The sequence below is a fragment of the Netta rufina genome (assembly GCF_964035555.1).
Source record: "Netta rufina genome assembly, chromosome: 7".
Classification (NCBI taxonomy): domain Eukaryota; kingdom Metazoa; phylum Chordata; class Aves; order Anseriformes; family Anatidae; genus Netta; species Netta rufina.
In genome coordinates this window covers 34,542,502-34,555,455 of record NC_140130.1, presented here as the reverse complement: position 1 = coordinate 34,555,455, position 12,954 = coordinate 34,542,502, and the positions used below count along the sequence as shown (strand labels likewise).

At 37.9% G+C, this 12,954-nt stretch overlaps 1 protein-coding gene across 2 annotated transcripts in view; it reads left to right on the top strand.

Moving 5' to 3' along the window:
* ADAM12 (ADAM metallopeptidase domain 12) overlaps nucleotides 1-12,954 on the top strand; it is a gene marked incomplete at its 5' end in the record, with an annotated part of 180,886 nt that overhangs the window by 125,464 nt on the left and 42,468 nt on the right. Inside the window, one exon of one of the 2 annotated variants that reach the window (XM_084289703.1) lies at nucleotides 3,765-3,913. The exons of the other annotated variant lie outside the window; for it this stretch is intronic. Coding sequence (XP_084145829.1) covers nucleotides 3,765-3,913 — 149 coding nt within the window. The remainder of the gene's footprint in view (nucleotides 1-3,764; nucleotides 3,914-12,954) is intronic. 2 annotated transcript variants of the gene reach the window in all.

Genomic DNA, 12,954 nt, shown 5'->3' with positions numbered 1-12,954 from the left:
ATGACTTGTTTGGTCTTTTAATTTATAGCATAAACTTTAAGATATGCTACAGTATTTTTCTGCAAAGCCAGTCCTCCTCACTGTGGAAACTGGTGTTTTAAGCAGAAACAACAGAAACAGCAAAATCATTCCAATAACAAGAAAACAAGAATCAGCATTTCTTTAAAGTATTCTCAGGGCTCTGACAGAGAACAGACTGATTTATATGTTCAGGAGAAACCCGATGTCTGCAGAGAAATTGTAGCCAGGCCACAGCTTCAGTTGTTCAGGGGAGTGTGTTGTTTCCCGGAGATTCCCACCCTAGTGAATTGAAACTTCTGAGGTGCAAATTAATCCGATGCTTGCATGTCATAACTAGAGATGTTTTCCTTCTTCAGGCAAATCCTCAAAAGGCAGCCAAATCCAAACAAGCAAGCACTCCCTCCAAAACCTGGAAGGGCAGCTGTCCAAGCTTTCCCCCCAGATTAGCAGAAGCTAATTCATGTATATCCAGGAAAGTCTTGATACCTACCAATACATACAGACAAAAATTTTAAGTCTGCAAGATGTGCAAATGAAATAGTGAATAACTTTTAACCTGGGAGGCTTTGGTGCTCAAACATCTCAACACTGAGCTACTGAACATTTAGTTGTTGTTATCATTTGACCAGCCTCTTACCCATCCCTCTCCAAACACCCAACCCCAGAGAGTTCCTCACTTTGAAAACTGTTCTAAAGAGTTCTGAAGGAATAAACAATGGAATAAGTGCATGAGAAATAGCTTCTGAATGTAAATCTGGAAAGAGTTGACTGTGCGTGATCTGATTTTCCTGACTGTTTTGCAGTTACCCACACCTATTATACGATCTAAATTCCCCTGTCTGAGACCTTGCCTCTCTCTATTTTCTGTAGGGCTGAATTCTCTCGGCGATAGGTGATCCCCTCTTTCACACTATTTAACAGAAACTCAGGGTGGGAAGAGTGCACATCTGAGTACGAGACAGTTCAGGTGCATCAGGAGCATTATCATTTTATTTCACTGTGATGGTTCTGTTGTGTTTTTTACAGACCAAACACATTTTGACATTAAAACAAGCCTTTGACATATGCTTCAGTCTTCGTTCTGTTGTTTCTAAACAAATTCATGGATTTAAAATTAAGATGTCACTGAGTTGCAGTAACATAACATAGAGTTTTCTTTCATGTCAAATTTCTATTGTCTTTAGTGGGAATTTAGGTTAAGCAACAGCTGTGGTACAGGGGCACTTCACTTTTCAATGAATAGCTTACATGAAATAAAAGAATATTTCAGAAAACTTGCACTTTTACAACTGCGTGAACCTACTTGGGAAGTACCAGTGTCAGGTCATCTAGCTGTAGGTGACAGACTTTATTATTGAGGTTTGAACTGAATCCCAGTGGAATGAAGCAGAGTTCAACTGAAAGCAGCTGCATCTTTTGTGCAACAGCTTATAATGTCTTAACAGTAGTTGGTTGCTTATTCAGTGGTTGTGAAACTGTTTGGTAATGACTTTTACTACTTAAGTTAGCTTTAAAAGACCTTGGTGGAATAAATCAGTCACATTGCTATTCATTTCTTAAGTACTTGGGAAACTTAAATGGTCTCAGTATCAAATGGGACATGTCACTGTTTGTTTTGATAATCTTCATTTATGCTGTTTTCAAATAACCTCTATTGCTGAGACATCACATTCCTTGTTTTAAAAATCCTCTCTAGAAACTGATAAAATTGCATTCCAAGTGGATCTGAGCAAGTAATGAGAACCGCATGGGCTGTAATAAATTGTTTGCCTATTCAAGACCCAAATTACATTTCAGATCATTTGTTGCTCTAGTTCTGGAGTGGACTGTGTGAACTCTTCCTTTTATTTTTAATTGCCAATATTGGAGACACTTAAATGAACAAAATCCCTTTGCAGTAAGCAGAAAAGAAACTGGCAAATTGAAGAAAAATTGAGCTCAGTTTGTTGTCTGTGTAGGTGGTTCAAAACTCAGAGGAATTTCTGAGTCTGGACAACATTGCACTAATTTTAAGGCTTTGCTACAGTGCTTTGCTGGTAAATTATGTGGAATTATATCAGTGTTTTCATAATCTTTGGTCCTCAGTTTTTTTCCAGTTGAGTGAGGGGTTGTGTTCCTTTTAGGACTTCAGATTCAATTTCACTGAATACGCTAAATATTTCATAAATTACTGTAAGTACAAAGATAAATCAATAGGTATGTGACTTGTATCTAGGTAAGACATCTCCACACGTGGGCTTTGTGCAGCAGTATGTATATTCTTGGTTATTACAGATTATTTTGCTGCATATGTTTACTTTGTTTTTTCTTTTACTAGGACAGGTTATACAGATTCTTTCTTCAGATATCTTAACATATAACTGCAAACAAATTGGCTTTTATGTTAGTCACAGTATTTTGATATCAAAATTTTAATATTCCGGTGAAAACAAAACAAAACAAAACAAAACACACACACACACAAAAAAAAAAAAATAAAAATAAAGAGATCCTTTGTTAAAAGTTAAAATTATTTAATGCAGAAGGGATTTTTTTTTTTTTCAGAATTTGATGATCTCTTTTTGATTTTGTTTTCTATTTAAGAATTGATTTACAAAAAATATTGGTTCAGACAGATGAAAGAAGAAACTTTTAAATCTACTCCAAGACATGTATTAAGGGCTTCATTTATATATAGTTGATGTCTGAGACACTTTTACCTTTCACTTCTTTTTAGTCTGAAGATTGGCTTAGATGATACTAAAAGAGTTATTTAAGCTGAATATATTCATATATGCTTTTAGAGCAGGCAGCTGTACATAGTAATTCCATTTACTGAGTGATAAATAGTAGATCATGCATTTATATTACATGTTTATGCCTTTGGGGAAAGCTTTTATATGAGCACAATGGATATTTTTTCCCTCAAGGAAAGTGATCGATGTAGAAAGGTCTCTGACTTGTGGTTAGGCCAAAACATCAGTCCAATCAGTAGCCTATAATCAGACCATGCAGTGAATTTCTTAGAAGTAGTTGTCCAAAAAAAAAGAAACCAGAATTTCAACACAGATTAATGTTAATATTTCAATTTTGACACTTGCAACATTTAGAATATTCATAGGTGTTAAGTAGAGGCCACTGAAGTTTTCATCTTACTTTGTCCTTTCATTTTTAAAAGAAGGTTTTCAAAGGTCACTGTTTTTTTTTTTTTTTTTTTTTTTCCTACAGGGTTTATGGATTGTTCTTCAAATTTCTGATATTAAAAAAACAATCTGATGAAGATTAAATAGGTCCAGTAAATCTCTTGCTGCATTTTTAGTTTACCTCCTGACATGAAGGATCTTCTTGTTTCTCCCCATCACACTCATCCTATCCCATAAATCCTTATCCTTTCCATTGCTTCCCATTTGGGTTATTGTTTTCTGCCACTGCCATGTCTTGGGAGCTACTGAACACGGAAATTTTAGGCCCTCAGTAAAGAGATGGCTCAAAAGAGATGGTTCAAAGCTGCCCTATGGTCTCAAATGTCTGGGGAAAATGGGTGGCCAGAACTGATAGGCTGCTCTGAAATTCCCAGTCTGCATCTGGTACATGTGAATTAAATTGTGTGCATTTAACAACAGTGTTACTACAGCTGGTAAGCTCATAAAGCATTTTGAAGAATGAACAATTGGACCTTAAAAAGGAAATGTGCATTTTTAATGTTTCCTTACCTTGACTTTGCAATTTTATTTTATTTTTTTTATTATTATTATTTTTTTAAGGATCATTCAGAAAACCCTCTAGGTGCAGCAGTCACCCTAGCTCATGAACTGGGCCACAATTTTGGAATGAATCACGATACGTTGGAGAGGGGCTGCAACTGCAAAGCATCTACAGAGAAAGGGGGTTGCATCATGAATCCCTCTACTGGGTAAGTGCAAGCGTGAGCACTGGTATCTTGCAGTTATAGTGGAAAATTTTCAGGTTTTGTTTTCTGTCTCAGGTACTTTTAAATGAAAAAAAGAAAAACTTTCCAAGACCTGTCAAATCTCCTTGCAGTTATCCCCCTCAAGCTGAAACAATTATACTTCTTATCAGTATAAAACATGTACCATTGTACTTTTCCATTTCCTTGTTACCAGTGTGAGAGACAAAAACGCCATAAGCAGGTGGTTAAGTTTTTTTAAAAACCAAACTGCATTGCAAGTGATGAATCAGAATATCCTCCTTGCTCATCTTGCCAACTGAGCATCACAGTCATAATAGGAAATGAGCAATGTCCCAAGGCCAAGACTAAGATGATTGTGTAGGAAATAAAGTAATGCAGGAAATATATTATTATTAGACTCTCTGTAAAGCCTTTGTCTTGCACAGAGGTTTTTAGTTTTGCACAAACTTTTGCATCTCTGTCTGTTGTAAGTGTGTAGCAGTGTTAACCTGTGAGCAAATTGGGTCTGTCAGCTTAGTGGGGTTAGGCCTGTTCAGTGGCCAGAGCAAGATCTTCAAAGGAAAGACAGAAAGCACCATGGAAAATAAAGCCAGTGAATCTGTGGCTGATCATCTCTGAGTCAGTGCTCTGCTGATGATAAAGGCTTGTATGTCAACAGAGAAGCCTGGTGGTTTAGTAGACATGAAAAACACAGGCACTGTGAGCAGGGTAACTAGTTACAGCTTGCATCTCTGCATTTTAAATGCTATTAGAAACTTAATTATATAATGAAAGAGTTCTCCATGTCCAGATTCAGACAAGAACCAATGGCATGAAATTGAAGTAAGAGAGATGAGGTTTACCAAAGCTTTCTGATGGAAAAGTGGCATGTTGGACTAGTTAGCCTGCAGAAATGTGACCGTCTGACTGGAATCTGGTAGGAACCAGTCAGACAAATATGCAGCATCTTGTAGGTACAGCTGGATTTGCCTTGGGGTGAGCAAATGGTCTAGATGATCTTCTGATGTGTCTTCCAGCTCCAGCACTCCCTGTGTGTGCTTAAACTTCATATGTTGCTTGAAAACCTCTTCTGGGATATTTGATCAGGTCAGCCTCTGATTGCTCTGAGGCTGCATGTTTCTGGGAAAGGAGGGGAGCAATATGGGAGAGGGCAGGGAGTGTTGGGCAGGATTGCTCCCTGCTGGTCAGCCAAACAGCAGCTTTGGCACTTCTTCAAAGGCAAGCTGTCACCCTCCTTCAAGGCAGAAAAAGAAATTCTGGCCAGAGGCCAAGCACAGCAAGTTGAGACAAACAATGAAAAGAGAGTTGTGTGCTTGGAGGACAATAAGAGTGGTTCTACAGTTTGGAAGAGAAAAATAGCCAGCCTCTTCTAAAACAATAGGTAGTAAATATCCCTACGGAATTGCATTCTGCAGTACATCAGGGCTATTAAACACAATGTGAAAACAAACTGAAGTTGGAAACAAGGCTCTGAAGTGATGTGATGTGATACCTGGTATGCAGTGGGCAGACAAGTCTGGGCTCTGAGCTCCTGAAAGATGCATTCAAGCCTTAGTCATCTCAGCTGAACTACAGGTTGGGCATCCAGTTACTCCGTGTTTGGAAATAAATACAGGAGATGCAGTCAGGAAAGAAATTTCTAGATACTCTGGTTTCATAACGGGAAGATATCTCTAATATGAACCTAGCTAGCTTGTCTCTGGTTCCGCCTTCTGAACCACAGTCCTGTGAGATTATCTGGAGGTGTCCTCATCTGCTTGGTGTGCCAGTCCAGTCGCTTGGCTCTGGGTATGGGCAGAGTAAGGTTGTACCTGATCAGCCTAATCCTCACATGTGAGTCCAAGAAACTCAGCTTGCTTTATGCCAGGGTTTCAGTAGCACCATTGCAGGTTAAAGCACCATATATATTTTAGGTTAAAGGCCATACTGCCTTAGCAATGCCCTGCCCAACACCAGACCATAGGTCTGACAGCTTTGGGAGGGGGTTAGCAGGTGCACTTCATTCAGCTTTGTAATGTTGTCTTTGGATTTTGATCAAATTTTGTCTACATTTTATGCCTAAAGAAGAGTTGAGGCATTCACAGAAGAGAGTAGGCTGGTTTGTTTGCAGTGACTATTGATTTATAAATGGAAATTTTAACATTGGGTTTGTAGCCTTAGGCTTTACCTTCATGCTGTGCTGTCAATCTGTAATAAGTATTCCAGGAGAATGCTTTACGCTCTAAGCCAAACTATGTTTTACCAATTTAAAATTAACACTTTAAATATTTACCCAACAACTGACCAATGGTAGTATTTCTCTGAGCACCATTACTCAAGAATCACTGAAGAATTTTCAGCTCTGGAAGCGTCAGTTAAGAGAAGGCCAAATTAATATCCCCTGCCTGAAAAACATTCTCAGAATAAGAAAAACATCAAAACAAAGAACATCTCAGGGAAGCTAAATACATTTGGAAAGACAGCTTGCTCTCTCTGTATACTCTTTGGCATTCTGTGCCCTTCTAATTTCTGTTGGTTTAAGCTAGAGTTAATAAGTGCAAGAAAAGGGAAAAGAAATCCTTGGGCTGAAGCTAGGGTAAAAAGTATGAGCCCCTGAGAAGTCCTTATCTGATATCTAAAAAGAATAGAAAATATCTGGGTTATAACAGAAATGCCTCTGCAAACTTGACTTTGTAGTCATTTGTTTGGTTCTGCAGCAAAAAGGAATGTTTGAAGGCTTTTTACTTAAAAGTGATTTCATTAATTATTGCCATCTTCTTTCAGTTCTTGTGTTTCAGCCTTTGAAGAGGTTAGCATTAAAAAGTCATCTTGGAAATTACTTCTTGGTGGAAAAAAATCTCAAGGGATCAGTGTGGAATTTAAACTCTGTTGGATCTATCCTTTAATGAGCTTCCTATAGCTTTCACTCTTAAAAGATACCAGCAAGATGTGTACCATTTTGTGTGAGCAACAAATGCCTTAAAGACCTGCTACTTTAGCAAAATATATTTTGTATAAATGGAATTAAGCATATAAAACCAAAACCAGAATTTACGGCACTCTAGATTTTTTTGAGATCACAATACCTGCAATGGAAATCACATAAATCCCATTGCAGAAGTTTCTGGTTTTGCTGTTGTTATTGTTGTAAAAATAGTATCAAGAAGGAAATATTTAATACTAACACATTGTTCCCATTTTATGCATATGTTTTAATCACACCTTTTCATTTCTTTTAATTGTTTTGACTATAAACTGTTTCAAGTGATAAAGAAGGCAATAAGGAGTCTCAAAGAGATTTGCAAATCTTTTTACTGAGATGGCTGTATCTGAAAACAAAGGGACTAAGCTGAATCAGCAAGGCCATTTCAGTATTCCACTTGTTTTCCAAGTATCTCCCTAAATTTTCCACTCTTAGGACTGCAAATATTCTTCCTGACAGCTAGATAAAACCAGAAGAGTTATAGTGAAACCCAAGGCATTACTCTAGATATATATCATTGCAACTAAACACAGAATTTATCACAATCTGTGGAGAAAAATTATGCCAGTTAACAGGGCTTGTTTCTTTAATAATTTTGGGAATGTGCTCCTTCATCAAAATTATGCACAGTTATCTCCATGGTTGTTGAAACAACGTGAGTTCCCTCAAATTAGTTGGATGCTTAAGAGATCATAAATGCTTGAAATTTCTAGCTAGCCTTAAGGGGAGTAATACCTTTTTAGATAGCTTTCTTCCCTTCAGTAAACCCAAGGGCTTATATTTCATCTCACCCATGTGTCTATATCCTTACCAATAACATGCTCTTCTGATTTATATATGGGGGACATATACAGCTCACTCGTCTTTGGGGCAGTTGAGCATACTACACATTCCTTACCACTAACAGAAAGTATTCCTTGACTTTCCATGTTTTTCACCTTGTTTAGGTGTTAATGAGAGCACAGGAATCCGCAAAGGACACAAAGTCTCATCAAGCACATTCAGGTGCTTGTTCCTGCTGTAGTTTCCATCCCTCTCCAGAGCCCCATGACTTGCCATGAAGACAGGTTCTTTCTTTGTCATCTCATGGTTTTGTCTTGCTCTTACCAGGATCAGGAGAATTCTTGTTGCTGTTTCATCTCAGCCAAAAGTAACTGACATGCCAGGAAGGCTACTAGGATAGAGAAGTTCAATTCATCTCTCCTTGCACTTCCATAAGTCAGAAGCAGTTTTTCACCATACCAATAGAAGAGAGGATGACTGGATAAGGGCTGCTCTGCAGTCTCTCCTCCAGTTCCCTTTGCATCTGGCCAGGGGAAAGACATTCCCTTGAATTCTAGGATCAAGCAACAGCACTTTGTGTCCAGTCTTTTTGTCCAGCACATCAAGCACAGCCCGGCAGCAGGCCATGCAAGTCTACTTTGATTCTTATTTCTACCTTGGCCATATAATGATTCTCTTCAAAGACTGTGATGAAGAGACTAAATAAATGCAAAATAATTAAAAATAACAAATCCTTAAGAAAAAAAATAAAAATTATACTGTAAGCACTATTGTTTCAAGATGTGGATTCAAGGGGTATAAGTTTGTGCTCTTCTGGAACTGCAAAACCTGATGTGTTGAGAGAGGGCTTGGCCTTTGCTATCTGCCTGACAGACATTTGAATGAAAAACTCTCTCTTCATAAACTTTTGTTTTAATCTAAATTCCTCGGGAGTCCTGTTTTTCGTTGCCTTGTCCCAGGCTGTGTGCTGGTTTGTATCCCTGCAATGACATGTAGCATTAGGGACGGGAAGCCACTCGGTGCCACGCAGGAAGGTCTGCGCCAGCAACGTAAACAAGGAAGCAGCTTCTCTGTAAGGACTTCTGTGCACAACAACTCCACTTTGTCATGTTACTTTTAGTGTGATGTTCCTTTTGAAAAGTCAAAGAATGAATTGAATCCCTCTATGGCTGGCCTTTTTTTTTTTTTTTTTTTTTTCTTATCTTGGATCTTGTGTTACCATTTCCATTTTCACAGCTAGAATTTAATGTCAGTATATCTTTTTGATTTGGTCAGGTTTTAAATTCAATTTGCTCAGATAAATATGACTGCATTTGTTACAGGGAAGTGGAGCTTGAACTGTGAATTTGTAGTGGTGGAAATGCCTGTGATTTGCCTAGGCTGCAGGACAGCTTGGGGCTCTACTGGAGCCTGGGGACCAAGTTTTTGTATAGTGATCATAAGTGAAGGAAAAGGAGAAATGAAATTGAAACCAATTCTTCAACCTCCCAGCTACTGATCATCATTTCACAGGATTTTTGTGGAACTGTACCTCCCAGTATAAAATAATAATTAAAAGAAATAATAATAATTTTGAGTATTTGTTTTTCAGTCCACAATTTCACTTTAATTATTGAGTTTTGGAGGCAGGGTTTGGGGAAGGAGAACAATCAAGATCACATAAAGAGCACATAGTGGAAGCTGAACAAGGTAGGTAGAGAAATACTGGTTCATTTACTTTTGAAATTTGGAGATGATCTTTTTTTTGGCTTTGTTTAATAAATCCCGAAAGCATCCACTGTTATGATAATGTTTTTAAGTAAAACTGAAACCTTTATGGTTATAATTAAAACATACAGCCAATGGGAACGTACAGATTTGTGAATGAGAGTGAAGGCAAATGATAATTTGTTAAAAATCAGCTGGGTGATAGTCCCAAACTAAACTAACTGAAGTATTGGTGAAGAGAAATGGGGAAAAAATAAAGATGGGAATCACCATCAGAAGGGCTTCTTTCAGACACCAATGAAAAAGAGCATCAGTATATGCTATATTTAATTCCCTCTAGGAACAGGACACTGAGTATGGTAGTTACAGACAAGTCAAGGATAAGTGAAATATTTAAGTGGAAATATAGTGTTCTTTCCCTAGTAATAGTACCAGATGTCTACGTGTATGATGTTTCTCCATGAGTGGCTAAAATGTGGTACCAAGCAAGACCATAAGTAGCACAGAAGATATAAATGAAAATGTCCTCATTTGCCCAACTAGTGATAAGGTGGTCCGTGGGTTTATACTGTAAGTGATGTAGGCGTCCAAATATTAGGTCAGGAAGCATTTGTTCTTTGTTGTGTGTTATAAGCCAGTTCCCAACTGATTTGAAAATGTAGGTCTGCATGATCTAGGAAGAGAAACTATCCCTGAAAGGCAGCTTTCCTGCAAGTGAGAAACAGTAACATTTGATGGTTTACTTTCATGCATTAACTTCAGAGGACAACAGAAGGTGCATTACTCTAGTTTGTGTCATTTATAGCATCTATTTCTGGTGGCAAAGGAAAATTGGTTGCATTGGCAGCTCTCTGTTTACAGCCCTCTATGGTATCAAGTTTATTATCACCAATATCTAAAACTGCTCTTTACTTGGCCTCTCCTCTGCACCTCCTCTCTCCCTCCCCCTCCAGCTCCCACTCCTTGTTCACATTGTTGAGAGTCTTATTTCATTTTGTTTTCTGTGTTTCTTATCTTAAATGGCCTGATACAGATTCCGAAGTGCTCAGACTTGCAAGTTTTCCCCCGTGTTTGTTGTCAATGTGAGGGTAGGGCTAGCAGAAGTTTCCACACTCACACATAGCTAGCACTTCAGGAGTCCAGTCATCACTTTGCACCTTCTTCCCCAAGCTGCCAGGGTGCAAGGGTGGTTCTGGAAATGCTCCCCAGAGCCCCTGAAGTGTCACAGCTTGAATTGGGTATTTGTTTTCTCTTTTAAAGTAACGCTAAATGGTCATAGACATGTGGATTACAGAATCTGCATGCAGGGTTTCTCTGCAATAGCCATAGGTATTTCTGATTGTCACATTACACCCACAGCAGACACTGAAATATTGGTTTGGGATGAGAAATTCGTCTGTGGATCAAAACTCCAACCTGGTTTATTCCTGTGTGGCAGTTTATTTGCACTGCTGGTGAACTGGACTAGCATTTAGTGGGTTATCCAGATAATGGATATCACCCAACTTAAACAAAAGATTTGTCAGGGCAGAAGAATGATGAGGATTACTTAGTGATCTGCTTGACAGCTCAGGCACACAGTTACCCTGGTGCAGTTGGGATAGCTGTGAACAGCAAGGTTGGGGCAGGATGAGGACACATTCAGCAGCTTCTTCATCTCCCTTCACCATCAAGGACAGTGTCTGGGGGACCAGCACTCCCTCACTGAAGCATGTTGCACAATCCTTTGATGGTGCTGAAGGTCTGTTCTTCCCTTGTGGATCATCCATTGCCATTAATGAGATTTAGAACTGCACATCAAAGAAAGCTACTAACAGTAACGATTATTTTATATTGCATAAATATATATTTGCATGATATGTGGTTGGTGTCTCTTGGAGAACTATTCTGCCCAGTAGCTTCAATTTCAGAGGCTTTTCTTTGGAGTTATTATTTTATCTGTTTTTGTTTGATTTTTGTTTTTAAACTGATGTATAACAAATTATATTTAACTATATTATAAGCATGTAGTTAAATGCATAAAGCAATAATTTAAAATTTGGTAAGGAGAAGATAGGAACGTACTAATCATGTGGATGTTTTGCTACTTTTAGTGTTAGTTTCCATCTCAGTTCTTTTTGAAAAATCATCTCAAGGAGAGAGGATACAGGGTTGCCTTCCTTTTTGTTGCTCAAACCCAGAGCTTCTGTAGTATACAGACCTGGGCTATGAAAACGTACCTCCGGAGCATGCTAGCTTCAGGAGCCAGTAAGGTGTGCTGTGAAGTCAGCATCTTGGTTTTGGTACCAAACTCAACTTGAAGCAAAAAACCTTTAATTCAGCACTTCACAAGGCTTCACTTCACTTCACTTCACTTCACAATAATAAACCAACTCACTAGCTAAATAAATAAAGTGCTAAAAAAATAATATATTAAAAAAAAAAAGGCAAAAGGTCATGTGGGAAATGTGATGGAGACCAGTGTGGGAAAGGACTTTTTAATTTACTGGTTGGTGCTCTTTTGTCCTTTCTAGACATCCCACAGTACCTTGTAGTTGCAGAGCTGTTAAACATTAAATAATCAAACCATTATTAGTTACACGGTATTTCCTGACCCCTCACAGTTTGTTTTCAGTTGTGCAGACCTTACTTTGCATTTTTCAGTCTGGCAGCTTAGAGACTTTAAATTGAAGAGTCAGCAGAACTATCTGCAATTACCTCTGTTACAATTTGAAGAAAATGAAATTATCTTTAAGATGTAAACAGTTCCTAATTAAACTCTGAAGCTGTTTATGTTTCCAAACTGGTCTAGAGCTGAGCTCTGCACAAAGACTTCTTCTTCATTGTCTTCTTCCTTTTTTTAATAAAATTGATATACTGATGTAATAAATCGTTCATGACAGAGCTAGGTCTGTTGTGCCAGCAGTGCAACTGCTTTTTTTTTTTTTTTTTTTTTTACAAAACTTAAGCAACATATCCCTATGCCCTAGTAATTTAGCACATTGCATTCTGGTCCCTCCTTTAGTAGAAAACAGTCATGAGATTACAAAATGGATTTATGTCAGTCTTTCACTTAGCTCCAAGTAGCCTCATGTCTGCAATGCATTTGGCATTCCTTTTTTGTTAGTAATTTCCACACATTATGGAAATATTTAGTTGTTTTAGTAAATAAGGTCTACATTGAAGAATTAGTAGCATTGGTTAAAATACATGACATTTTTCTCAGTCCTTTACAAGAGTGGATCACTGTTAACAATTAATCCACAAAGCTACAGGGCAGGTCCTTGATTTTTTAATTTTTATTTTATTTTATTTTATTTTTATTGTTGTTGTTGCTCACATCTTAGTAGATTTGCGGTTAGAAAGGAAAATATTTTACTTTTTTTGTGTATTCTAGAGGAGGACTCATATGGATTTACAGCATGCATTTTCTGTAAGTGAAGCTGACAAGGAGAGAGGTTACTTCTCAAATGAAAACACATTTTACTTCTGGTCTGATCATTTATAGCAGATACTTAGGGACAAGTCATGTTTTCTACTATGTGATGTATCCAGAATGGGTACAGTTTTACCGGCTTGGATGCTGGTATGT